Genomic DNA, 27,473 nt, shown 5'->3' on the forward strand with positions numbered 1-27,473 from the left:
AGCCATTTACACAGTTAAATATGTGTTGGCCTGATGGAAGGCATGCCATTAAATGGAGGAGGAAGCTGTGGGTTGATATTTATTTGCTTTGGATTTGCATCTTCAATTCGCTTCTGTTTAGCTGAACACATCAGTGCCAATAATGTGATTTCAACCACTGAATTTGGCTTCTGAACAGTATTGATGATGGATTAATACACTGCAGATTGCCAAATCAGACCCTTTTTTTAACCATTAAACCTTTTTCTTCCAATCCATTCTTACTTTTTACTAACTTTCTGGAAGGGTATGGGCTAGCTAGAGCTTTCTTCAAGACATTTGAAGACTGTGCCAGGATTTCATTCCCTCATGGTCCATGCAGTCTTGAACCCCTAGCTGTGGATAGCTCTGGAAAAAGGCAAAGATTAAACTTGCAAATGATCAATAATGGGGGAAATGATTTTCGGTTTTGCTATTTAGGAGCGCCAGGCAAGCAGTTTCTAAATACTGGTGTTACTATCAATAGACAACTGATTAAGCAGTGTCAGCCCAACAATGCTCAAACCATCTGTAGCTGGGATTCCAAAAGACCATTGATCAGTGGGAGAAAGGAATGCAGTCTCCTTTAAAGTAAGAAATGCCGCTCTTGTGCACAGGTTGTTGCTTACAAAATAGGGCAGTTAGCACCATTTGTCCAAGCTTTCTAGATGAGTCTTATGTTAAATGTCCACTTGTTGCTTTATTTCTATGTCTTCGGTTCTTGGTATCCATCTTTCAGAATGCTGGACTCAGCTAGTGGATAATAATGGATGATGCGTAAAATGGCCTACTATGCTTTTATTTAAGACAGATGCCATTAGCTGATTGCTGGTCTAAGTAATTGTGGTCACCTAGCACCTAATTTGATTTACGTCCTGTATGAGGTGTGTCACTGCATTGTGACCAGTAATTCCGGAAAAAACGAATCTTGATTGTCTCAGCTTTATGGACAGTGGTAGCTCAGTGATTAAGGTACTGGACTAGTGTTCAAAAGGTCAGTGGTTCAAGCCCCCCCTCCCCAAGGTGCCACTGCTGGGCCCTGAGCAAGAAATATAACCTTCAAGAGCTAAATGCTGTAAATGGAAATGGGCGGCATGGTGGCTAAGTAGGTAGCACATGTCCACACAAATTGTCACCCATTAAACCTTGGTTGATTGAGAGACAAGGCAGTCTTAGAGGGGCTTGACGGCACCACCTACATAGTTTAACACCTTGATCATGGCTGCCCACAAACAAGCAAGCAAACACACTTCAGTCTGTCTGCCTGCTCGTGCTGCCCAGACAAAGCCAAGAAAACACTGAATAAGAGGAAGTTTAAAGGATTTGAAGGGAAGCTCATTTAAAAAGGTTATCACAAAGAGGAAAATATGGATTAAGCATGAGAGTATGAGGACATACTCCAAACAGCAGGCTAGGAAACTTTCATTAAACATTTTGGTGACATCATGGTTGAGTGCTTCTCTGTGGTGCTGGGCACCGTTTGCAGATTTTCCATTGCGTCAAGCGGCCTCAAGCCCCCTCACTTCAGCACAGCCATTTTAAGAAGCGTCTCTTATTGCTGGTCGTGTTATCCGTGCACATTCCTGTGCTGATTCACTCTAAAAAAAAACTGAGGTAAAAGTGAAGTTAAATGTGTCGGCTGAACGTTCTCAAATGAATCATTAAAGTCAGACTAAGTTGGCCATATTTGTAACATTGAAAGGTTGCTGGTTCAAGCCCAGTCTCTGCTAAGTTTTTACTGTTGGGTCCCTGAGCAAGGCTCCTAACCCTGAATTGCTTGCATTGTATTCAGTCACAATTGAAAGTCACTTTGCATTAAAGCATCTGCTAAAAATGTAAACACCCTGTGTTAAAAGGGCTTGTGTTTCTAATAAGGAGGCAGTAATAGAAATGTAAACAGGTTGTCAAAATCCCAACACCACTGCTGCACTTAATGCACTCATTCTAGTACAATATTCCAACATTCTAATGAATTATACCATGTTAGTGTCATTGCAGGGCTGAGAATGGTCCACCACCCAATTAATGTCTGGTTCGTGGGAGTCCTATGGATGTCCATTCTAATTTATAAATGGGCTACAGGAGGTAACAGACGGGCTACAGGCAGTAATAGAATACACAATTTACTCTGTATACTGTTGATTATAACTTTTACATATTTTCAAATTAATTTTTTTCCTATGGAAAAGGGTGTTGGAATTATTAATGGTAATTGCCCATATGGTACAGATGTGGTAGCTAGTGATCAGATTTTTCAAATCACTCTAAAAAACTCACACTCACAATTTGTAAAATTTGATTCTGTCTGCTGTCTGCTCCAGAGTGCCTGGTGCATTATTAATGTAAACAAAAGCCAGTGGAATGTCTGCTTATACCATAACAGGGCACATCAACCAGCAGACAGGACCACGTCAGTCTGCTGAAACTCCTGGTGTACTTAAACAAGATTTGTCCTCCTGGCAGAAAGAAGCTTTATGCTGTGCCACCTTTTAAGGCCACATATTTTGCTCTAATTCAACAGAAACCCAGCAAGCCAGTGCTTGTCCCTGCCAGTTTACAAGAAAAAGCCCATGTTTAAAAAAGTCTCTTTTGAGGAATTGTTTTGAAGATATGAAGTTTAATCTTAAAATAGTAACACATTTGCAATAACAATTTTATAAAGTACTTTAATATATATGCAGGTAACTTGGTAATAGAATTAGTGTACTTTTATGCCACTCACCTACAATGCACTGGTGCCTTGTCCTGGATGTATTCTTGCTTTGCTTTCAGTGTTTCTGGGTGGATCTGGACCCACCACAACCTTCTTTAGGATGAAATTGTTCATTTCATAACCGACCACATGTGATTAGCAGTTAAAACTAGAGGCTACTAGAGTAACTTAAAATGCTTTTAGTAAATGTAATCCTGATTAGGGTCTTGTTGTGTCCTGTGTCAACCATAAACACAAAGCACAAGGTGAAAGTACACCCTGAACAGAGCGTTAGTCTATTACAGGGTATAAATAAAGAGGTTTTATCATAGTCACACACTAAAATATATTGTGATCAGCTATTAACATACACCAAATATTACTTAACATAAATATTGGAGTAAAAAACATGTTGGTGATCATTTTAGAAATATCTAATTACTGACGGCATTAACCAGACTCCCTTGCACTGATCTAGTTGGCTAGTTTAGGTGGAAAGTAAACACTCTGTAGAAATGGGTAAAAGTACAGCAATTATGAGACATTCTAAACATATATAATATAATCCAAATCACTATCTTTAAATAACCTTCCCAAATTTTGAGGTGGTCCGGGTCCTTTCTGAGTGGAGTTTGCATGTTCTCCCCGTGTCTGTGTTTGACATTAAACTTGTGAACTGATGAATCTTGTATAACCAGTAATTACCGTTTCTGTCATGAATGTAACCAAAGTGTGTAAAACATGACGTTAAAATCCTAATAAATAAATAAATGTTAAGCTTTATTAATCCTTACTGCTGTGTATTAGTGTTGTTTAGTTCATAAAATGTACTGTTTTGATTGTCTGGCAACAGCAGACAACTACATGAAGGAAGGGTGGCATTAAGCGGTCTACACAGCTTTTCTAAAAGCATTAATGTGCTGAATGACATGGAACAGAAAAGAGGTTGAATAAATCACATATTTTGAACATTCTTGATTTTGGTTTAATGTGTTCCCCCCCCCCCTGAATTTTCTGCAATTTTAGTATAGTCAATTGTCTTCCGCTGCTGGGGGGTCCCTGATTGCAGTTGAGGTGGGTATATTGCTGCTCATGCCTCCTCTGACCCGTGCGCAGTCTTGAGTGGAACCCTTTTTTACCCATGCATTCTGTCAATTATGCCTGCTAGATGGCACCCAGCCGACCGGTGGCAATGCCGAGTTTCGAACCGAGGAGTTCAGAATCTCGGAGCTGGTGTGCTAGCGGAATATCCCGCTGTGCCATCTGGGTGCTTTTTATGTGTTTTATATTTATTCGTGTCATGCATGGCTTAGCTGTACTTAATAATTTTAACAGCAGTTCTGACCAGCTTATACGATTACCGTGGAAATGTTAATGGTTATCGAACAAAACTGTGAACCCTGTAAATACTGCAGTTATTAGTTGTCTTGGCATGAAACTACTGAAAGGACTAAATGATTAAGTGTTCCATTAATTTTAACTTCTGATATAATAGACCTTTTGTTAAACAGGTCCTGTAGTTAGTGTTGTCAAAACAGTTTCTCTTAGTGGTATGAGACAGTTTAACACACCGTATAGTTGCTCATTTGAGCGTGTCCAAAACTGTCAGATTACAAATCATTTGCACTGATGCGGATCTGAGCTTGTAAAGGACTTGTTACAACGTGCCCATCACACAATTACTATCTTAAACACTTTTACCGGCAGTTTTATTTATTTTTATCGTTCGAGCATTGTTACTCTTTCTGCTATTTTCCTCAGCGTAAAGTACTAACATGTTTTCCTCACACACCCAGTGTCCCTTTTCTCCTGCTTCCGATTCGTATCATTCCCTGGATTAAATGGAGCCGCAACCTGTCATCACCCATTCGTTGTTGGGACACTAGTGGTTTTCTGTCTTTTGTAGGACACAGTTTAACATCTCATTATAGGATTTGAGCTTTGTTCAGCTGACGAGGCCCCAGTTTAACTTCTTTTGTCACATGTGTGATACCCAGCCTAGTAGGGTGTCTAATATTTAGAAGGAATTCTGAAGGATTTAAAAGATTCAGAATGATTTTATGTGTTCTTTTTTGTAGACATTTGCATTATTTTTTGTATATTTACTTACTTGGCTCAGACTCAGGGCTTCCATATGGGGTTGTTTCCCTTGTCAGATGTTTGTACTGCCCTGTAGGAGTAACCTAGGGCTTAAACAGACATAACCTCAGTCATGCTGGCCAGGACGGGGGTTGGTGTGTCCGAAGTGGGTCCTCATGTCTTGCTGATAAGGTGGAGGTCTGGCGCTTCGTGTTTATTTGAGCTTCGTCTGGCTCCACACATGATCTGAGGTCACATGTTTCTCACACTAAAGCTGACCAGAGGTTCCATCATCCTGCCCTCTCAGTCTTGATCATCACATTATCCCAAAATGAGGACATTTGGCAGAATATGGTACATCTAAAGACCAACATATTAGAACAGTGCTTGAATAGGACTGTAGACTGATACATTGGATGATAATTAATAACCCTTTCTGCTGTGAATATACCACTGTGTAAACACGGTGTTAAACAACTAAATAAATAAAGACATTTTGTTTGTTATATCAGTATTTTATTACTTATTTAAAAAAGCCTCCTTAGTTATCTTTAGGTATTATTTTCAAATCATTATTTCATTTGAAGTAACTGGGTTTTTTAGTGAATACTTTTATATGTAGATTTATATTTCTACGTCTGCATAAAGAGCAAAGCATCCCAAACCACATACTACTATAGTAAACAGTGAGTCAATTAAATATATTTTTATTAGACACTCTATTCAACTCTATTCTTAGTTTCCGGATCAGAATCAATAAATCAGTTGAATGGACAGTTGCCTTGTACTTACCCTAGCCCTACATTTTTGGCCCTTTATGTATTATGAAGGCTTCTTTCCAGCTTCCATCATGCAAACTAATGTTGCCCTAACACTAACGTGTCACCTCTCACTTATTTGCAAATCTTACTGAGCAAAATAAAATCTGCTGCATTCTAAAGCTACAAAATGCAGCTCCACTCTGTATATAAAGATTATAAACAGATTTACTGAGGTACATTCCATTTTTGGGATGGTTCATTTGACACTCACCAGTCCTTCTTTTGTTGTTGGCTTAGAACATGATTAGGCTCAGTTTTCCAACTTGATGATATTTTGCACCAGTGAATGAATGGCACTTTGCCAACTAAACTGTAAATATTCATTTTTAACAGGTCATAAGTTGGGTCTGTCAGTATTTCTTGTGGTTGTCTCACAAAATATTCATGTATCATCGGTCCGGCAAAACCAACACAACCAACCCAACCCATTCCTCATGCCCCCTGTTCACCCCGCAGCCATCAAGCCGGAGCTGCACAGAACAGCATGTTTGTTTCTTGGGTTGAAAAAAAAAAAATACACTGTTACCTAATCCAGATGTGGCGGATCACGCTCTCACTGGAATTCTGTGCTTTGTGAGACACAGTGTCATACGTCTCTCATCACGGAGTCTGCATTTTTGGTAACCGAGACGTAAATGGAGGAAAATCACAAATGTTTTAAGCTGCAAATGTGTACGGTTTACTGTGTAATCTTAATTTGGTGTTTGGGTGCAATGAATTAAATCGTAATACAAATTTAAGGCTTATACTGTGTAAATGTATATATAATGAGGGCTTAATGTACTATGCCTTTTGCTTTGGGTTGCAGGAGCAATCAGACCTCATTCTGCACAATAAAATCTTGAATATTATCCATAAAAACCTACTCATCATGGTCCTGGCAACCTTAACCTACTTAACTTAACACTAGGGACAGTGGTTGCCTAGTGGGTAGAGCTTTGGGCTATTAACCGGAAGATTGGCATTATATAAAATAAGTGTTGTTCCAGCAGTTTAGGAAATGCTGTTTTCTGCTTCAGCATAACTGTTTCTCACACATTTTAAGGTCGGGGGACTCTAACCTTTGTGCCCTTTTTGCCACCCCTTTCCATAGGACACTTCCTGGAATTTGTGGAGCCCCCAAGCAACATGACCATCATGCAGGGCCAGACAGCCACTCTGCACTGCAAGGTGACAGGCAACCCATGGCCCACCATCCGCTGGCTAAAGAATGACGCCCCCGTGGTGCAGGAACAAGGCCGCATCTCAATCCGCAAAAACGAGTATGGCTCCAAACTGCGTATTCAGGATCTGGACACGACTGACACAGGATACTATCAGTGTGTTGCTTCCAACTCGCTCAAGACTATTACTGCTACAGGGGTTCTTTATGTGCGCCTAGGTAAGAGTTTTGAATGTAGTATTTATTAAACATGTACACACTGTATGGTGTATGATGTTACCACAGATGATCTTTAATAATACAGTGGTACCTTGAAACTCAACGTCAATTGGTTCTGAGAGTGGTGTCGAGTTTAAAAGAGTTGAGTTTCAAGGTATTTTTTCCCATAAGGATGTATGGGAAACCTGTTAATGCGTTCCATGGTCCCGCTTTTTTAACGATAAGCGTTTTAGACTTTCTCGGAAAAGCTGATTCTCACAATTTCTCAGAACCCCGAGCTATAACACAAGTTTAAAAGTGAAACAGGAGAAAAATCCAGCTAAACACAGATAGATGTGGACACTTTCAGAGTGAATCTGACGGTTATTTCACACAAATGCAGATTCGTCTCATAGTCACACTTTGATAATAATTTACCACACCGCTCAGGCCAAGTGGCGGTCGCACACGTCATGGTTGGACTCCACTTCACACACCACTCTTGACCAAGTAGCACAGAAACGGTCGACTGGAATAAGCCAGAAGGAATTTGGATATGCCTGTGGAGTTCTGGGGCACAGTTTTATAGAGTGAAAAATCAGAACTGGAACTGTTTGGTCACATGGATCACTGGTTTGTCTGGCGCAAGAAAGGTAAGGCTTATGACCAGAACAATACCATCCCCACAGTCAATCATGGAGCTTAGTCAGTAATGATGTGGGGATGTTTTTCTGCTTTAGAAACTGGCAAGCTTGATCATGTGATCATTGATTCACGGAAATACCAAGGCATTTTGGGGTGGAATGTTCTGTGGTGAAATTGAACCTTGGTGATTATTGGACTTTCCAGCAGGCACGCATCCAAGTCAACCAAACCCTGGTTAAGGAATCAATCCTGGAATGCTCTGGAGTGGTCTCCTTAGTCTCCAGATTTAAATCCTATAGAAAATCTTTGGTGGGATATACAGCAAAGTTGCAGTATGAAAACCATCAAACCTCAATACGCTACAAGCTTTTGAATGAGAAGAATTGTCAATATTTTACAAGAGAGGTGTCAGAAGTGTGTTCCACCATGTACTGAGGCTTGGGGTTGATTTATTGTGCACATGGACATTTATTAGGGAAACTAGATACTGTATATAGAATATAAAATTGCTTTTTCGGAGGCTTTATTAGCATCATTACAGAAAAAGTTGACATACCAGGTAGGAGATTGCTGAACACTACACTACCATAGTGCAGTAAGGGTTTGATTATTCAACACTTGTATTAGCATCAAGGATAAAACCGTTATTTTTGTTTTACATTCAGTTACAGGCCCTATCTCACCCCGCCCCCAAAACAGCCGCCTGCATGCCTGTTTAGGAGCGTGTTTGGAATTGTAACTCTTGCTTCCCTCCAGAATTATATTAGTGTAACAATGCTGTTATTCTTCTGCACTAAATGCAGAAGGTCGAGTGAAAACCAGAGCTAGCTCTGAGTCGGCTCACACTGAAAATCTGGTGTGGATGAAAAATCTCCTGCTTAAACGAGAAGTTCATCATGATGTCATTAATGCAATGAGCAAATATATACGGAACATTGCTGTAATATGTGTATAATGAGAGCCCTGGGTAGATGTAATTGCTTTCTTTTTCCTGTATAATGTTACCAAATAACTGATTGGGTTTAACGGTGATAGATGTAGAATTTAAAAGCAGATGAACTGTAGTTTTTAGGTCATTTTTTGAGTAGTGTTGCAAATTGGCTAGGAACATTTTCAAAAAAGGAGAACTTACAGTACTGGTCCAGTATATATAGTTACTTTGTATTGGTTATGGGTACAAATAGTGGGATTTCAGTTTGGTTTATATAAAGTAAACTATAGGTAGTTAATTCAATAGTATTCAAATATTTAATTTAATATTAATATAATATTATATATTAAATAAATTAAATATTTAATTAATATAATCACAATTTAATGTGGAATTTCAGGAAATGAAAGAGCTGATTAGTTGGCTAGAGAACGAATCCAACAAAAAAAAAATCATTAACTATAAACTACCCTCCATGGACATCAAACCCTTCTAAATGAATACATAAAAAATAAATGGCAACTTCCCTGGAACACACAAACAAACAAACTACATGAGATTCACCCCAACACCAGGAATAAACCAAAAATACACTATGGACCAAGTAATATACAGTAGATGTAGAATAGGCCATGCCAGATTAACTCACAAATACTTAATATTAGGAGAAATCTCACACTTTCCTGATTGAATGTCCAAAATACAACTATGAAAGACAAAAACTACAAATGCACAATACATTAATAGAAATCTTCACCTAAGATGATTCAGAAACAGTTCTCAATTTCCTTAATAATATAAAACTGAAAACATAAATATATATATATATATATATATATATATATATATATATATATATATATATATATATATATATATATACATACACATATATAATACAAAACAAATAAATTTAGCAAAAAACACCAATTCCTGCCTTGAATGTTGTAGATATGACAACATGGCATTACAAAAACAAACAAACAACAATTTTATGTGGGTAACTATTCTACTATTTTAGTAGGTAACGGCACAGACTAAATAAAACATGACATGACACTTTAAAATTTTTGTCAGATATTTTAAGAAAACATTTTTACAAAACTTTAAAATATAAATACATTTAATATTAATCAGCTTTCAGATTTCTTTCCAGACATTTTTACAAATTCTCAGAAAAAGGCTTGGACAGAATTTTTTAAAACATGTAATTTGTAAATTGTAGGACTGTACTGTAAGTTATTTGATGCTCAGGTGAGCTTATGGTTAATCCTCTTTTGTTGTGATTTTTACAGGTCAGTCTCCAACTCATGGCCCAGATGATGCGTAAGTGTTCTTTCTGCTCCTCAGCCCATAGTTGACACCTCATACACTGTTGCATTACACTTTATGAGACAGTAAGAAGTTTTCCTGAGGTTGCACAAACTCAGTCCACTAATCAAATATTAATTTTCTAACTACAAACTTACACTAACTTACATTTACTAATGTAGCTTGTTTGAAATGATCTTACATTGTAATGATCATACACTATACATCTGTAAACATTTCTGTTTTAAAAGTCTACTATGTAGGTTTTACAACATTATTATAACAAACATAGTAAAAATAGTGTAAATAGTAAATAGAAAGTTACGATTTAAGAGAGCAGATTTTAGAAATGTAACAGATTTTTCAGGGTTAAATTTGCAAGTCTAGGGAGCTGTCACTTTCTTTTTAGTTTTCTTGGTTGTTACCAGAAAAGAAGGGTAACTAAACACAGCATTAATACAATAACAACTTACCATCTTATACCATCCTGGTTAAAAACAGTGTTGATAAAATTCCTTCAACTATGCCTATTTTGTCCTTAGTATTCCTGACATTACTGTGCAGAAAGAAATACTTTAAGCTTGGTCATCTCTAACATCTGAGTGGGGGCCAACCTTCTTTAAATTGAATTAGACTCAAAATAGTGCCTGGCATTAACCAAATAAAAGAAGAGAATTCCTCCTGAGGTAAGAAAAATGTCCATGAAGGGCCAGGGTGTGCTTAATATCTGATTTATCTCAGTTCCAGTCAGTGATGACCAGGCATTTGGAGGAATCTCTTATCTGACATCATTTCTGCTGAGGAAAACATTAAAACCTTTTAATGGTGGTAGTGGTGTTTTTCTCAGATTACACTTTGATCCAACAGCAGTGTGTTTAGTATTGACTGTGTGGGCAAAAAGAGACTACTGGCAACCCAACAGGGTTTTTTCTTGTTGTCTAAACTTTGTGTCAGAAGCTAAAATGGCACTAAATTAACTAAATTACTGCTAATCTAAATTTATAAAGATGCAGTTGGTATATTAAACCTCTTCCTTATAAGATTATGATAAGCAGTTTTCTACTTTCATAGGAACATGATTTAGAAAATCCACAAATAAAAAAAAGTTACACACCTATATTCTCCAATATTATGGATGCAAATTTTGCCAATTTCTGTTAAGCTTAAAGCATCCTGTTACAACTGAAAACACATGACACAAAGTTTTGTGTCAACACATCTTTATACTTTATTTAAGAAAAACAGCATAATGTATTGAACATGGCAGTAATGTAGAACAGTAAGATAAGCATAAACACAGAATAGCTGGTAGGTTGTTTATTATGCAGTAACTAAACATTCTAATCAAAGTTAATAACGATGCAGCTGGTAAATTAAAGCTCTTTAATAAAGATTAGTGTAGATATTATAAGATTATAATCAGATTTCTACCTTTTATAGGAACATGATTTAAAATATCCAACATTTTTGAAAAAATAATAATAAAATGAATAGGTGGCACAGCAGGATATTCCGCTAGCACACAAGCGCGGAGATTCCGAACTCCTCGGTTCGAAACTGGTCGGCTGGGCGCCATCTAGTGGGCATAATTGGCAGTGCCTGCAGCAGACACGTTTCTGCGAGGGCGGGATGACCGGACTATGTGGGTGGGCTCTTCAAACTCTGTGTAAGGACCCTGATTGGCAGATAGAGAGGTGCCTGTGCAGAGTGCATAGGTGAAAAAAGGTTAGGCTGCGTGTGGGTCAGAGAAGGCGTGAGCAGCAATACACCAACCTCGACTGCAATCGGGGATCCCCAGCAGCCGAAGACAAATTGACTAAACTAAATTGGAAGAAAATGCATAAAAGAAATAGAATAAATCAATCAATAAAAATGAATAAAGTTACCCCCAGATCCACATGTGGAGTTTACCATGACTCCATACTGACACACATCTTCTGTTTATTATTTTAATGTTTAATAGTTCTGTTGTTTTTAATTAAAAATACATGTATAATTTAAATACAGATACATTAAAAAGTATTTTTTGTGCTGATTTAAATTCATTCTCCAAATGTGTTTGAACAGTTCACTGGTGCATGCAAGCTGAAGGTTTAAGTCTCAAATCAACAGTCTGAACTTTTACTGAACTGAATCAGCTGATGGAAATTAATATACCCCAACCCCATTTATACTGTGCATTAACTGCTTTAAAAACTGGCCTTCTTTTATATTATATGCACGTTTCTAAGACTCCCAGTATGGTTCCTTTCTCAGTATCAGGAAATGTGTTGAAGTTATTGGAAAAGTTATTGTCTGGGTTACTCACACATATGCTACAGATGAAGATGAAGTAAAAACACTGTACTTTTAAAATGTACATGAAAGGCTTTTTTGTTATAAGTCCATTAAGTCAAGCATTCAGCTACCTGCTGGTCCTGCTGGATTGTTTTCTGAAATTCATGCTGATGGTATGCCATGAGTTTAAGGAACTCACATGGTTCTTGAGTGATGTGTAAAGTAAAGTGAAGTACCCTTTTGTTCTGACTTGCCGATGGATTCAGTGAGTAAGTTTTCCAGCATGTTTATAGCTGTTTGGCAAGCAGAGGAGGCATTTCTTTAAAGTGGAATGGTTTCGGAATTCTTTATATTCCCACTTTATAGACATCAAAGTGCTATAAAGTGGTGATTTTTTTTTTATTAAGAAAAAGCTTCTTCTGTACTTTAAATTTGAGTAATACACTAATCACATAGCACTTAAGCTCTGACTATTATTTAATACCTGATAATGATGATGGAAATTTTTCATATTACACTACAAAATAATGTCATTACTGCATTCAACCAAGTAGGCAGCTGAGCTGGATTTATTGAACAAATCATAATATTCATATTATTTATTTAATCAAAGAATCAAAAAATCTTGGTGACAATTAAAATATAATTAACTGACCAGCCGTAAAATCATTATTCTCTTGGGAAGAAATGTAGTATCAGATCTGGGTAAGGGCTGATGTTAACTGGTCTACCACTGCTGGGCACTCCTGTTTTAAATAATACGGCCAAGGGACTCTTAACTCTTAACTAACCTGATAGTCCGTTAGGATTATCAGTGACCATGTACTAGTCCAGATAGAGCATAGTTTCATACAAAGTTAGCTTATTACTTGCAGATTGGAAACAAGCAGGGAACTGGTAGATGTTTTAGGCTAGACATATTGGCTCATAATCTGGACAGTAGTCCACAGCATTAGTCATTTAGAAAACTAGTTAAGCCATCCCAGTATGATGGAAGGACCTCACTGTAATAATAAATACAAATAATTATGTACGCTAGGAGTGGCACTGGTCTTGTGTAGTTCTTAACAGAGGCTGATCTTGTACTTGCAGATCCTGTAGTTGGTCTTAGGTCACAGATTGATTAGGGCAGTGTTGTAAATTCCACTAAGGAGGAATGCTTTTGTCTCTCAGTGACCCTTCATATATTTCCCAAACTGTAAATAACTGCTGCCCTGCATTGTTGCCTAATAATGAGCGTTTGTATTTGTGGGGTTGGGGGTGTGTTATGTTGTTTTGTGGTGTGTGTGCTGTTGTGTTTTTATATGCACTATAGCAGTGGTAACTATTGCCATCTTGTGGTGATGCCAGCAAGCCTTCCCTCAGCGAATAGTAACCTAAAACAGGGCTCTTACTATATACTGACTCTGTAATGGTAATGGATAAAGTGCAACGATTAGTGTGTTTGGTTGATGAAGTCCTGGAGGGTATTAAGATTAAGATTTCACATCTAATGCTACTATAAATGTGCTGAAATTAATGTGCCAAAAAATCAGCCTATATAATTTTGAAAATCCCAGTTAACTATTTCAATTCCCCGATGGCATGCACCGAACCCCTGCTAGCTAAAAAGGGTTTAAATAGGGAGGAACACTATGCACTTTGTATTAGTCCACCATTTGTGCTGGAAGCTCAAAGGTAAATCTTCAGCTGGGCTTCTCTCCAATAAAAATGCCCAACTGTGTCCAGTTTGGCACTGGTCAGACTCGAATTCTGGTCTTCATGATGTTGGGCTAGTGCATAACGCTGGTGTGCCATCCAATGACCCCTATGTAATTTTCAAATGCACAAATTAAGCACCAATAATTGCTAATTTGTTAAACTTGCATTAACATCAGAATCACAACTTCTTTATGTAAGTAGAACAATATTTATTTTATCATCAATAATAATATAAGTAATAAAAAGAAACATTTTTACCAAATAAATTTAATACATGCCCTTTTTCTCATACAGTGTTAAAAACTACTCTTATTGTTTTATCATAATCTTTTATAAGGTGTTGTGAAATGCAGTAAAAACAAAATTACTTAAATGATAAAAGTAAAAAGAAATCATTTCCCATGTATTGCAGTGTTTAACCTTCAGAACTGGCCCTGCTGGGGTACAGCTGATTAGGCGTTTTTGCAACATAGCCATATGACCACTGTCAAGTTCTGTTTGGGCTGCTTTTCCACTGGGAACATTGGCATCTGAGCAATTTTAAGGATCTTCTGTCTCATCCATGATTCTATTACTTTACCCTTGAGCGTTCGAACAATGCTGCAATGTGCTGGAGAACTTAAGAGTGACTTTTGGGAATGTGATGCCATTAGGTTATTGAATAAGGACATTGTGCTTGTTTTACTGGACTGGGAGAGAGTTGACGAGTGTCAGCTCTTAGCAGGTGGAGGGTCCTGCACAGGGTGCTGTACAACACCTCCTCTGTTTAACTTGGTTCAAGACCAGGATATGAAGTCTGAGGCCTGTTCTGCATGTCAGGTTTTAGCTGAGCCTGTAACATGGCTAAATAGTGCATGTTATGTCTGCCAAAGAAATGGCACAACCTGAATGTAGTCTATGACCTAATGTGCTAATTTCACAAGGCGCTAAATTACTCAAGTCAAGTCAAATTTATTTGTATAGCGCTGTTTTACAATAGACATTGTCTCAAAGCTTTACAGAATCCAGGATAATAAAAAAAAGTTGAGCAAACCAGATTAAGAAAAAATAGTTATAAGCATTTGTTGTAAGATCCCCTACAAAAATGACCAGATGTTTTATTGCCATGTGCATTTACAAGGACACATTGTGAGCTCGTCCTTTTGAAGTAACACCATCCAAGACGTCTGTGCGTAAATATTGGGAGGAGAAAAATGATCACGGATTTCATCCAGATGAGAAGATGGAACTCTCAGTAGAGAGACTCTGAGAGCTGAGACCACATGAAGGCATATTTTTACAAAAGGCTTTGGAATAAACAGCTACAGATGGTTTCTTTGCTCAAAGACACACAAACAAGCTCCATAACCATTTGTAAAATATTAAAATCAATATCTGTTTATAAATGTTAGACGGTTTATCTGTGTTTACTCAGGAAAATGGAACTACCCGACCCTGCAGAACGTTCATGACCGTACACTTTGAGGTTACCTGACCTGTCCTGTCTTTCATGCTCAAATTTACATGTTGAATTTGTGGTATATTGTCACTGTTGTTGTTGACAACTGGCTTTTCTCTTCTTCCCTTATCATTAGTATTAGACCACGTTGTGAAGTGTAGTGCATCTGTCTAGGAAGGGTTTGCATATTTATATTTGGTAAGAGGCGTTACATGTGCAAATTTAAAGTGGATAAATTGGAAAGTAGTGATGTAACAGTGCACCACAAGACAGTTAAAAATCAATTCACATGTGGCACTATTCAAATCGGTTGACATGTACAATGAATCAATATTCACTTTAAACAGCAGAGGGCACTGGCGCTATTCACCTCACCTGGTTGACGTCACTACAGGGTTGCCAGGTTCAGAGTTTTCCAGCCAAATTTATTCATGTGAGGATACTTTCTTTATTTGTATTATTCGTTTATTTATATAATGTAGGATTTGTTTTAAAATTTCATTTCAGTTTCTTTTTACACAAACAGGGTATTATAAATACAGCACAAATACAGTATTTTATTATATTTTAAAGAGAAATAACAAAAAGAAACTTTGTCATAATTTGTCTTCAATTTCATTTTGTTTTAAAAAATCGGGAAAATATCATATTGTGAACCCGGTATCGTGAATCGTATCGCACCGTGGGTAGAGTGTATCGTTACATCCCTAATCCTAAGTAATAAGTTAAAAGTGGTTTAATTTGCCTCATGGTATTAAGTAGCTTGGTGTTTGTTGTGTGACAACTTTTGTAAACAGATCATGGTTCTGGATGTGGATTAGTAACACTACCATGTTTTTAGGAAAAAGTAAAGAATTGGCTCAGGATACTTTTATAGGATTTGGATTACTTTAACCAGTTTGTTTCATTTTTCTGTTTATGCAGATATGTCTTTGCCCATCTTGTTTTAGCCAAGCACAGTATGAAGTAAATCTATTTCTTGTTAAGCTGAAGTCTTCAAACATTTTCTGGAGGGAAATTCCTCCCAGTTATTTTAAACTAAAGCAAAATTGTAACCATATGTGATATCGATGTCAACAGGACCATGCTTTTTTGGACATTAACAGTTTTTTTGGCATCAATCCACAACGAAACTAGCAACTCGAAATGTGAACAGTGCAGAAATTCTTGTGGGGGGAAGCTTTGTAAAACCCTTCACAAACACGTTCACATATTCTAACCTCAAAATTGGAACAGAAACGATGTACAAGTTCTCATAACGAAAACCTTTGGGCTTTTTCTTCTGACATGCACTTCTCTCATCATTTACACAAAGCCTGAGAAGTCCTATGGGAACTGGGGTACTGCTGCATGTGTTCGGGATCAAATCGCTTCTACATTCAAAGGAAAAATGAGAAAAGCTTCTCCTGGGTGGATGAGAAAAGGGGCCATGCTGTTTGTCCCTGTTTTAAACGTACACTTTTTATATCCTGCTGTAACTGGCCTACATTTCAAGTGATGGCTGATAAATCAAGCCTTGATCCAGTGTTAATTTTGCCAGCTTTTTCTTTGATTTTAACATGTTTCATTTTGTCAAAATACATAATAAACACTGATGGGTCAAAACATTAGAACTTCTTATTAATTGGCACAGCAATGGCAATTTCATAACACTTGTGCATGTCACGATACATGCATGATACATGCAGCTATTCAGGTAAACACTTACCAACAATTTATGTATTCATCTGTCAGTCAAGTCCAGTCAGGTTTTTTTTTTTTTTTATAACGTGCCTTCAAAGACCTCAAGTGTCATCCAAGGCGCTGTACAATAAAATCAGAACAATAATAAAGCAAATTATTGACATAAAATACAGTAAAAGACATATAGCAAAATAAAAATCAGTTTAAATAAAACAGTCGGCACAGAAAAAGCCATGCTAAAACCCAAAAGCCTGTGAAAATAAATAGGTCTTCAAGTTGGATTTAAAACGATCAGTTGTAGGGGATGCCTTAATAAAAAGTGACAAGCTGTTCAATAGTTTCAGGGTGGCCACAGAGAAAGCCCGGTCAGCTTTGGACCTCGTCCGAGTGCGTGGGACAGTTAAAAGCAACTGGTCAGAAGATCTTAAAATTCTGGAGGTAGAATGGGGGCAGATGAGATTAGATATATAGGATGGCTTGGTTCAATAAGTACAGGCGGACTGGTACAGTCCCACATTCTGTAAACTATATCCAGTTTCTGGTGCTCTCCCACAACATATAGCTCTTATGTGTCTGTCAGTACTGATCTATTTCATTCAGCATGAGATAAAATAGATGATGAGAAAAACAGTTAAGCTCCAGCATAGCACAGCACTATAAACAAACTGTGTGAGATCTGCTGGATTGCTTCAGTCAGAACCCACAAACCCACATTCATCAGTCCTTGCACAACCCACTGTACTTCAGTACTGGATCTCTCTAAACACCAGGATTCCACTTAGCGCTGTGGGTCAGTGAGGTCAGGAGATGTAATACACTGAGTTCGTAAAGCATCAGTGGAGCTGCCTTTTTGAATGGTTTGGCTCAGGATCCAGATGTTGGCTTCAAATCAGTGCTGCATCTACTACATTGGAAAAAAACCACAAAAAAAAACAATACATTGTAAAATATTTTTGTGTTGGTGTTGATGCCTTTTAATGGGTTTCCAAAGTCCTACTTAAAATTCTCCATGACTAATAAAATACTGTGTAAGTCTAAATATTGTTACTCAGCTAAGAATACTTTCTGCTAGTTCCATTTACAAAAATAAATATATAAATATTAATTCTCAGCTTTATTTGATGTTTTTAAAAATGTCAAAATGCTTCAACTATGAAATATTTACAGATTAAATTTAGTTGAGCTAAAACCTTTTGATTTTAGTTGTAAAAATGTTTATAGAGACTGCATATTCTGGGGCACAATTCCAGAGCTTTGAGGCAGTCTAGGAAAAACATAGTCTATTAACTGGACTGCAAATGATCCTGCAAATGACTGAAATGCTAATGATAATTGTTCAGTTTCACTGGTACTGGTGTTGACTTTCAAAATGTTGATATTGAGAAACGTATGTGTGTATTTAAACCTGCTCTTTTTTAATGTGGCTCTTATTGTACCTTCCCCTGCAAGCACTTCCTCTCGATAAGATCCAAGTACCAGCATGGTGCCAATTTGAAGCTTCATTATCGTTAAGAGGTGCTGTAGTACATGCATGGATGTTGTGGGTTTCTACTGCGATGCATCATTGTGACTTCTTAGTCCTTATAAAAAAAACATAAGCAGTTCTTCAGCATTAACCCAAAAAAAGGAATGTTATTGTGAATGTTGTTGCTTTGTTACCACATCTGTACATTTGGACTTTAACCCAACATTATTGGTGTATGTTAGTGATCTGTAGAAACTGTAATGAGTTCTCAGTGTTGTTGTGAAGCTGAAGAACAATGCTGGCTTGTTCTTGATGCCTTCATCAAGCCTCCCTTGTTTCAATCCTGTGCTTTGGGTGTAATCATGCATGTTTAGCATAACAGCTCTGCCTAAATATGTTTCTGTAAAAGAAATGTAATGTTCTAAGCATTTTGAGCTGATGCTAAAAATTATTCTGTGTAAAATCCACATCTTGAATGTATTGGGTATAATGCATCATACTGGCACTAAACATACCAGTACTAATATGTAGATTGTAAACGTCTATGTTTTGAATTATAATTGTTATACACATATGTAGCAAGCAGAAACCCCACATACAGTGTATCACAAAAGTGAGTACACCCCTCACATTTCTGCAGATATTTAAGTATATCTTTTCATGGGACAACACTGACAAAATGACACTTTGACACAATGAAAAGTAGTCTGTGTGCAGCTTATATGACAGTGTATATTTATTCTTCCCTCAAAATAACTCAATATACAGCCATTAATGTCTAAACCACCGGCAACAAAAGTGAGTACACCCCTTAGTGAAAGTTCCTGAAGTGTCAATATTTTGTGTGGCCACCATTATTTCCCAGAACTGCCTTAACTCTCCTGGGCATGGAGTTTACCAGAGCTTCACAGGTTGCCACTGGAATGCTTTTCCACTCCTCCATGACGACATCACGGAGCTGGCGGATATTCGAGACTTTGCGCTCCTCCACCTTCCGCTTGAGGATGCCCCAAAGATGTTCTATTGGGTTTAGGTCTGGAGACATGCTTGGCCAGTCCATCACCTTTACCCTCAGCCTCTTCAATAAAGCAGTGGTCGTCTTAGAGGTGTGTTTGGGGTCATTATCATGCTGGAACACTGCCCTGCGACCCAGTTTCCGGAGGGAGGGGATCATGCTCTGCTTCAGTATTTCACAGTACATATTGGAGTTCATGTGTCCCTCAATGAAATGTAACTCCCCAACACCTGCTGCACTCATGCAGCCCCAGACCATGGCATTCCCACCACCATGCTTGACTGTAGGCATGACACACTTATCTTTGTACTCATCACCTGATTGCCGCCACACATGCTTGAGACCATCTGAACCAAACAAATTAATCTTGGTCTCATCAGACCATAGGACATGGTTCCAGTAATCCATGTCCTTTGTTGACATGTCTTCAGCAAACTGTTTGTGGGCTTTCTTGTGTAGAGACTTCAGAAGAGGCTTCCTTCTGGGGTGACGGCCATGCAGACCAATTTGATGTAGTGTGCGGCGTATGGTCTGAGCACTGACAGGCTGACCCCCCACCTTTTCAATCTCTGCAGCAATGCTGACAGCACTCCTGCGCCTATCTTTCAAAGACAGCAGTTGGATGTGACGCTGAGCACGTGCACTCAGCTTCTTTGGACGACCAACGCGAGGTCTGTTCTGAGTGGACCCTGCTCTTTTAAAACGCTGGATGATCTTGGCCACTGTGCTGCAGCTCAGTTTCAGGGTGTTGGCAATCTTCATGTAGCCTTGGCCATCTTCATGTAGCGCAACAATTCGTCTTTTAAGATCCTCAGAGAGTTCTTTGCCATGAGGTGCCATGTTGGAACTTTCAGTGACCAGTATGAGAGAGTGTGAGAGCTGTACTACTAAATTGAACACACCTGCTCCCTATGCACACCTGAGACCTAGTAACACTAACAAATCACATGACATTTTGGAGGGAAAATGACAAGCAGTGCTCAATTTGGACATTTAGGGGTGTAGTCTCTTAGGGGTGTACTCACTTTTGTTGCCGGTGGTTTAGACATTAATGGCTGTATATTGAGTTATTTTGAGGGAAGAATAAATTTACACTGTTATATAAGCTGCACACAGACTACTTTTCATTGTGTCAAAGTGTCATTTTGTCAGTGTTGTCCCATGAAAAGATATACTTAAATATCTGCAGAAATGTGAGGGGTGTACTCACTTTTGTGATACACTGTATGTCTTTGTAAAGTGTTAAGTCACTATGACCTTCCAAAACAGCTTCGGTACCTCAGGTCTTCGGGACTGTAGTGAGGAGATATAACTTGTTCCCAAAAGATGTTTTATAAACAGGTGTTTTTTTTAGGGGCTATTTAGAACCTTGGTCCAAAATTTTCCTCGGGTTTTATTTCGGTTGAGGTCTGGTATCTGCGAAGGCCATAGTGTGTAATTTACATCAGTGTTATATTCAGTAAATTAACATTATTGAAAGCTGGTGGTCTGGTGATGGTAGCATTCATTACAATTATTCTGATATTTTGTGTTACTCAGGACTCATGAGAAGGGCTTCTGTCAGCCGTATCGCGGCATCGCCTGTGCTCGCTTTATCGGGAACAGAAGCATTTATGTGGAGTCTCTGCAGATGCAAGGAGAAAGTGAAAACCGTATCACAGGTAAAAGCTTAACTACTTATTTTGTCATTCTGGCACCCTGGTTTATTTCAAAAGGAAACAGACAGTAACAATGTCATTGATTGTCATTGATAACCTTTGTTAAAATGTTTTGAGCTTAAAGGCAGCAGGTAAACACAACCAGCTCAGTAAAAGTGGAGCAAAATAGACACTCAATAATAATAAAAGAAATAAATATTTAATTTAATTGTAAGCATGTTATTTGCTTTGTAATGGTTGCGTTTAAACTGACCCTGTTTGTGTGGATAAAGAAGTGTCACTATTCAATCATAATTACTAAAAATATATTAAAAGGCCATGTCTTAAGCTTACATGACTGGACAGTTTTTATAGCACCAAATTAATAATAATATGTTCACTGTATGTATATTTTTGATCCAGCATATTTTGTCAGGTTTTGGGTGCGTGTGTATTTAAATCATTAATTACAGGAGGAGAAAATCACTTTGACCTTCCCAAAATTATTGTAATCGGAAGACTGCCATGTTAACAAGCACATCTAAATGTGTAAATCCTGCTGTACTTTAATCAACAAGTTTGAAGTGGTATCTAATTCATGTCTATGTAGTTCACATGTAGACACACAGTCAGTTTCAGGCATTTTGTTAAACATTTAGGTAAACATCCTGACTTTCTTCCCGTAGGATTTGTGGCCACAGTTGCAGGAACATTAGCCTTATGCACAGCACTGTGTGTCGTTCCCATATCCAGTACGTCTAACTGCAGGGCACTTGTATTTGAAGGCATATGGAATGGATTACATGCAGACGTGTGTGTATATGGTACTCATTTAAAAGTATGTAATGCATCAAATCTAACTGGTGAAAATTGCCCCAGCAGACAGCTGAAAGGATCATATGTAAAAACTCTAGAGCTTTTCTCAACAGCCATGTTAAAGAGATCAAAATGGGTTTTTTTTTGTGAGGAACTGATGCCAGACTTTGTTAGAATCAATTTTAGTAACTCATTTGTCACGTAGCATTTTTCTCTAATTTAAACCACTTAAAATGAAATTTAATGTTTGTAAAAACTAAAGAAAAATTAAATGGGATTTTTTTTTGGCCTAAAATAATTTTGTTGATTTCAAGTTTGGCTTTTTATCTTTTAATGTATTTTTTCAAGTGGTTTAATGAAAGAAAATACTTCTGAAACTGTTTTTCTATGTTAGGTTTCTCTCCTTCAGACCTAGGTTACTTGAGGAAAGTAAATCAATAAATTAAACTAATGTTTAAGAGGTTCCTAGATACCCAATGGTGACATTAAAATAAGATGTTGGACTATCAAGCTGCCAGAAAAGCTTAATTGCACTAAGAATAGTCTCTGGAACTGTTCTGGGGGATGGGAGTACCATTCAGATATTTCCTCTGGGGCTGTTTTGATACAGGTAATAGAAGTACTGTCTTACAAGATGGTCCAAACTGTACCAGAGTTATTCAGTTGAGTTGAGATCTGGTAATTGCAGAGGCTATAACATGATTTACACCATTATCATACTTTTCAAACTATTTGGTGACCTCTATTCCTATTAGCGTATAATATTGTTATATAAATTAATATTTTAATAGTCATAATAGTATTCATTTGCAGTGACCCTGACCTTTATGGAGGCAAGTACACCCCCACCATGCCAGAAAAACATTCCCCACAACATAACAGAGCCATGGGTCTTGTGGTTAGACTAGTGCCATTCTCTTGGTGTACACACATGAACTCACGTACTTGTTTAGAATATAGTAAAAGGTTGACTCACCTCACTGTAATCACATCTTTTATCTCTTTACATTCAACTCCAAGGTCATGTTAATCCTGTTAATACAGTCTACTTACTTTGCTTAATTTCTCATTCTTTCCCTATACCTCTAGCTGCCTTTACCATGATTGGCACCTCCACACATCTGTCAGACCAGTGCTCACAGTTTGCCATCCCCTCCTTCTGCCACTATGTCTTTCCCCTGTGTGAGGAAGGCACGAGGGGCCCTCGTCAGCGGCAGCTCTGCAGGGATGAATGCGAGGCTCTGGAAAACGACCTATGCCAAGCCGAGTACACCATCGCCCGTTCCAACCCACTTATCCTCATGCAGCTGGAACTGCCCAACTGCCGTCTGCTTCCCCACCCAGGATCACCTGAGGCTGCCAGCTGCATGCGCATTGGCGTACCCAGCGACCGGCTGGGAACATGTAGGTGGACTTGCTGCAATCCATAAGTTCTGTCTGGATGTTGGATGATGACAGTAGGCTGTTTGTAGACTAAACTAAGATTGGATGCTTATGTAGTAAAGCAGAAATTTTCAAACGGTGGGCTAGCATGATATATGCCACAAAAATATTTGTTATTATTGTTTTTTAACTCAGTGGTTGATTTTTTTTATGCTTTTATGATCTGGATGACTTTGCCCATTACTTTTTACCAGCAAAAAACTGTAACACCAGAGACACAACATTGAATTAGACTTAATTCATTACATTTAGTCAAAAAGATTATTTTGCATCCTAGTTACAAGGAAAGTAGAATCATATTTAATAATTTTACCCAACACCTACATGAAGTACAACCCCAAATCAGAAAAAGCATGAAACATAGGACAGCAAGAAAAATGCAAATAATAATAATAAAAAAAACACAGTTTCTTACATTTACTTTGACTTTTATTTCATTGCAGACAGGATGAACCTGAGAGATTTCATGTTTTATCTGGTCACCTTAATTTCATTTATTAATAAACATCCATTCCTGCATTTCAGGCCTGCAACACATTCCAAAAGAAGTTGGGACAGTAAAGCATTTACCACTTTGTAATGTTGCCATTCCTTTTCACCACACTTAAAAGACGTTTTGGCACCGAGGATACCAAGTGATTTAGTGTTTCAGCTTTTATTTTGTCCCATTCTTCCTGCAAACATGTCATCAGATGTTTAACACTACGGGGTCGTCATTGTCACATTTTTCATTTCAAAATTCTCCACACGTTCTCTATTGGGGACAGGTCAGGACTGCAGACCATACTTGTTGACCAACTGGAGATTCTCTGGCCATCTTTGCTCATCAAAGACTTAGCCTTTCCTGGATGCTTTTGTACCAAACCCTGATTACAATCACCTCTTTGAAATCACATCATTATTTAGTTTTACCTCATTACTAGCACTAAATTGCCCTGTCCCAACTTTTTTGGAATGTGTTGCTGGCCTGAAATGGAGTAATGTAGGTATATTAACAAATGAAATAAAGTTGAGCAGACAAAATGAAAATTAAATATCTCGGGTTCAGACTGTCTGCAATTAAATTAAAGTCAAAGTAAATGTAAGGAACACTGCATTCTTATTTTATTTGCATTTTCCATACTGTCCCAACTTTTTCTGATTTTCTGATCACAGAAAGGTGGTAACACCTGTGAAAATTTACACCTTTTTTAAAGCATTTTAATTAGTAACACCGCTGACAATGTTACATTTCGTATGACAAACTTAGTCAAGTACACCATGTAGTTTTAAAGATGGATCCTTGAGTTCTTTGATATTGTGATAGTTGTTGTGTTTGATTAATGTGACGAGTCAGGTAGAGAATGTGAAAGAAACATGAATTAAGAGCGCCCTCTGGTGGTAATAAAGAGCTTAAGCATAAGACCACACAGGATTCGATTACTGCTCTATATATTAAGTTTGTGCAGCTTCTTGTAAAATTTGTGGTGTATTTTTACTTTCTAATTTTCAATCCTTGTGAAAGATTCTCCCCCAGATCACAGCTGCTTTAACGGTAGTGGAGCCAATTACCGAGGCGTTGTTAGTGTAACCAAGTCAGGCCACCAGTGCCAGCCATGGAGTACCCAGTATCCACATAACCATCACCTGACACCTGCAGAGTACCCAGAGCTAAGAGGGGGCCACAACTTTTGTAGAAATCCAGGGGGACAGATGGAGGCCCCCTGGTGCTTCACTCTTGACCCCCACATCAGGATCGATCTCTGTGACGTCCGCCCATGCAGTGAGTAGAATCATGTGTCACTTTAATTTACACCATGTATGCTTGAATGATTTATCACTCATTCTTTAAGCTGTGAATATTATTTTCTTATGTTTTTCATCATGTGTTAAACTCCAGAGCCGCCCGAGAACATGAAGAAGGAGATCCTGTACATCCTTATCCCCAGTATTGCAATCCCACTGGTCATTGCCTGTCTGTTCTTCCTGGTGTGTATGTGCCGTAACAAACAGAAGGACTCAATCGATTCTCCTCCACGCCGTCAACTCACTGGCTCACCCAGTCAGGACATGGAGCTGCCACTGCTCAACCAGAACAAGCATCAGGTAATGTGTCTAATAGTCCAGCTGGAAATAGATATTTACATTTACATTTTCAGCATTTAGCAGACACTTTTATCCAGAGCAACTTACACTTATCACTGAATACGAATCAGGGCAATTGAGGGTTGAGAGCCTTGCCCAGGGGCCCAACAGTGGTGACTTGGTGGTAGTGGGGCTCGAACCAACAACCTTTTGATTACTAGTCAAGTACCTTAACCTCTAAGCTACCACTGCCCATAGATATGGCAACACTTAAGTGTGTAGGGCAGGACAAGACCAAGAAGTCTTGATCTTGAGCCCTAAATGGTTTAGCCCCATCATATCTTACTGACCTCCTGAAAGGGTATAGCCCTTCTTTGGCATGTTGCTAAACTGAGACAGGCTTTTTGGTTATCCCTTGGTTCAGTTACAGCCTAGACAGTAGACAATTTTCATCTTCACTCCCTAATTCTGTTTTAGCTAGATCTAACTAAGACGTGTGAAAATGAATAAAATTTTTGTCATAAATTAATTCTGCTAATCTCTGGTTTTTATTTAAAAAATATGGTGCTAAGTATGTACCGGCTCATTAAAAGAAGTGCTCATGGTAGTACTGGTGAGACTAAAAATGCATATTGTCTTTTCTTCTCAGGCTAAGCTCAGAGAAATCAACCTGTCTGCTGTGCGCTTCATGGAGGAGCTTGGTGAGGACCGCTTTGGGAAGGTCTACAAAGGCCATCTCTACGGCACGGCTCCAGGAGAGCAGACCCAGGTGGTGGCTATAAAGACAGTCAAGGACAAAGATGAGGGCGCTCTTCAGGAAGAGTTCCGTCATGAGGCTATGCTGCGTTCCCGTCTGCAGCACCCCAATATTGTTTGTCTCTTAGGTGTAGTGATCAAAGAGCAGCCCATGAGTATGATCTTCAGCTACTCTGGCTATGGGGACCTCCATGAGTTCTTGGTCATGCGCTCACCACACTCTGATGTTGGCAGCTCTGATGATGACAAAACGGTCAAGTCAGCACTCGAGCAAGCTGACTTTTTACACATAGTTACCCAGGTGGCAGCTGGGATGGAGTACCTGTCCTGTCATCATGTAGTCCATAAAGACCTCGCTGCTCGGAACATCCTTGTCTGCGATAAGCTCAATGTGAAGATTCTTGACCTTGGGATGTTCCGTGAGGTCTACTCTGCTGACTACTACAAACTGATGGGCAACAGTCCTTTCCCAATCCGCTGGATGTCTCCTGAGGCTATCATGTATGGCAAGTTCTCCACTGACTCTGACATCTGGTCCTATGGTGTGGTGCTGTGGGAGATCTTCAGCTATGGCCTGCAGCCCTACTGTGGCTACTCTAACCAGGATGTGATTGAGATGGTACGCAACAGACAAGTCTTGTCCTGCCCCGATGACTGTCCTTCCTGGATCTACACACTCATGCTGGAGTGCTGGAATGAATTTCCTGCTCGGCGGCCACGCTTTAAGGACATCCACGCGCGCCTACGTACCTGGGAAAGCTTGTCGAACTACAACAGCTCAGCTCAGACCTCTGGAGCCAGCAACACAACACAGACCAGCTCTCTGAGCACAAGCCCTGTTAGTAATATCAGCGCTGCCCGCTATGTCAGCCCAAAGAAGTCTTCTCCTTTCCCCCAGCCCCAGTTTATGCCTATGAAAGGTCAGATGAGACCAATGGTACCACAGCAGCTTTACATCCCTGTTAATGGCTACCAGCCTGTCCCGGCTTATCCATACCTCCAGAACTTCTACCCCATGCAGATCCCTATGCAGATGCACTCGCAGCAGATGCACCCACCGATGGTTCCTAAGGCTGGCTCACACCACAGTGGCAGCGGTTCTACTAGCACAGGTTACGTGACCACAGCACCGTCCAACGCGTCCGGCACTGAGAAGGCTGGTCTACTGAGCGAGGATGCCAAGGCGTCCGATGAGAACACGGCTGATGGAGGCTCCCAGAACGGCATGCACAATGATAATTCGTCAGTCCCTGAAACTGAGCTTCTAGGGGATAACGACAACCCACGCATCGATGACATGGACATGCATTTGGAGGCGTAG

The 27,473-nt window shown here is 38.8% G+C and overlaps 1 protein-coding gene across 1 annotated transcript in view; it reads left to right on the forward strand.

The window, feature by feature from the left end:
- The window catches only part of ror2 (receptor tyrosine kinase-like orphan receptor 2), an 80,329-nt gene extending 52,856 nt beyond the window's left edge, over positions 1–27,473 (forward strand). Inside the window, exons 3-9 of the mRNA XM_063014257.1 lie at positions 6,704–6,991; positions 9,842–9,872; positions 20,976–21,097; positions 22,979–23,293; positions 24,849–25,094; positions 25,212–25,417; positions 26,046–27,473. Coding sequence (XP_062870327.1) covers positions 6,704–6,991; positions 9,842–9,872; positions 20,976–21,097; positions 22,979–23,293; positions 24,849–25,094; positions 25,212–25,417; positions 26,046–27,473 — 2,636 coding nt within the window. The remainder of the gene's footprint in view (positions 1–6,703; positions 6,992–9,841; positions 9,873–20,975; positions 21,098–22,978; positions 23,294–24,848; positions 25,095–25,211; positions 25,418–26,045) is intronic.

The sequence above is a fragment of the Trichomycterus rosablanca genome, chromosome 18 (assembly GCF_030014385.1).
Source record: "Trichomycterus rosablanca isolate fTriRos1 chromosome 18, fTriRos1.hap1, whole genome shotgun sequence".
Taxonomy (NCBI): Eukaryota; Metazoa; Chordata; class Actinopteri; order Siluriformes; family Trichomycteridae; genus Trichomycterus; species Trichomycterus rosablanca.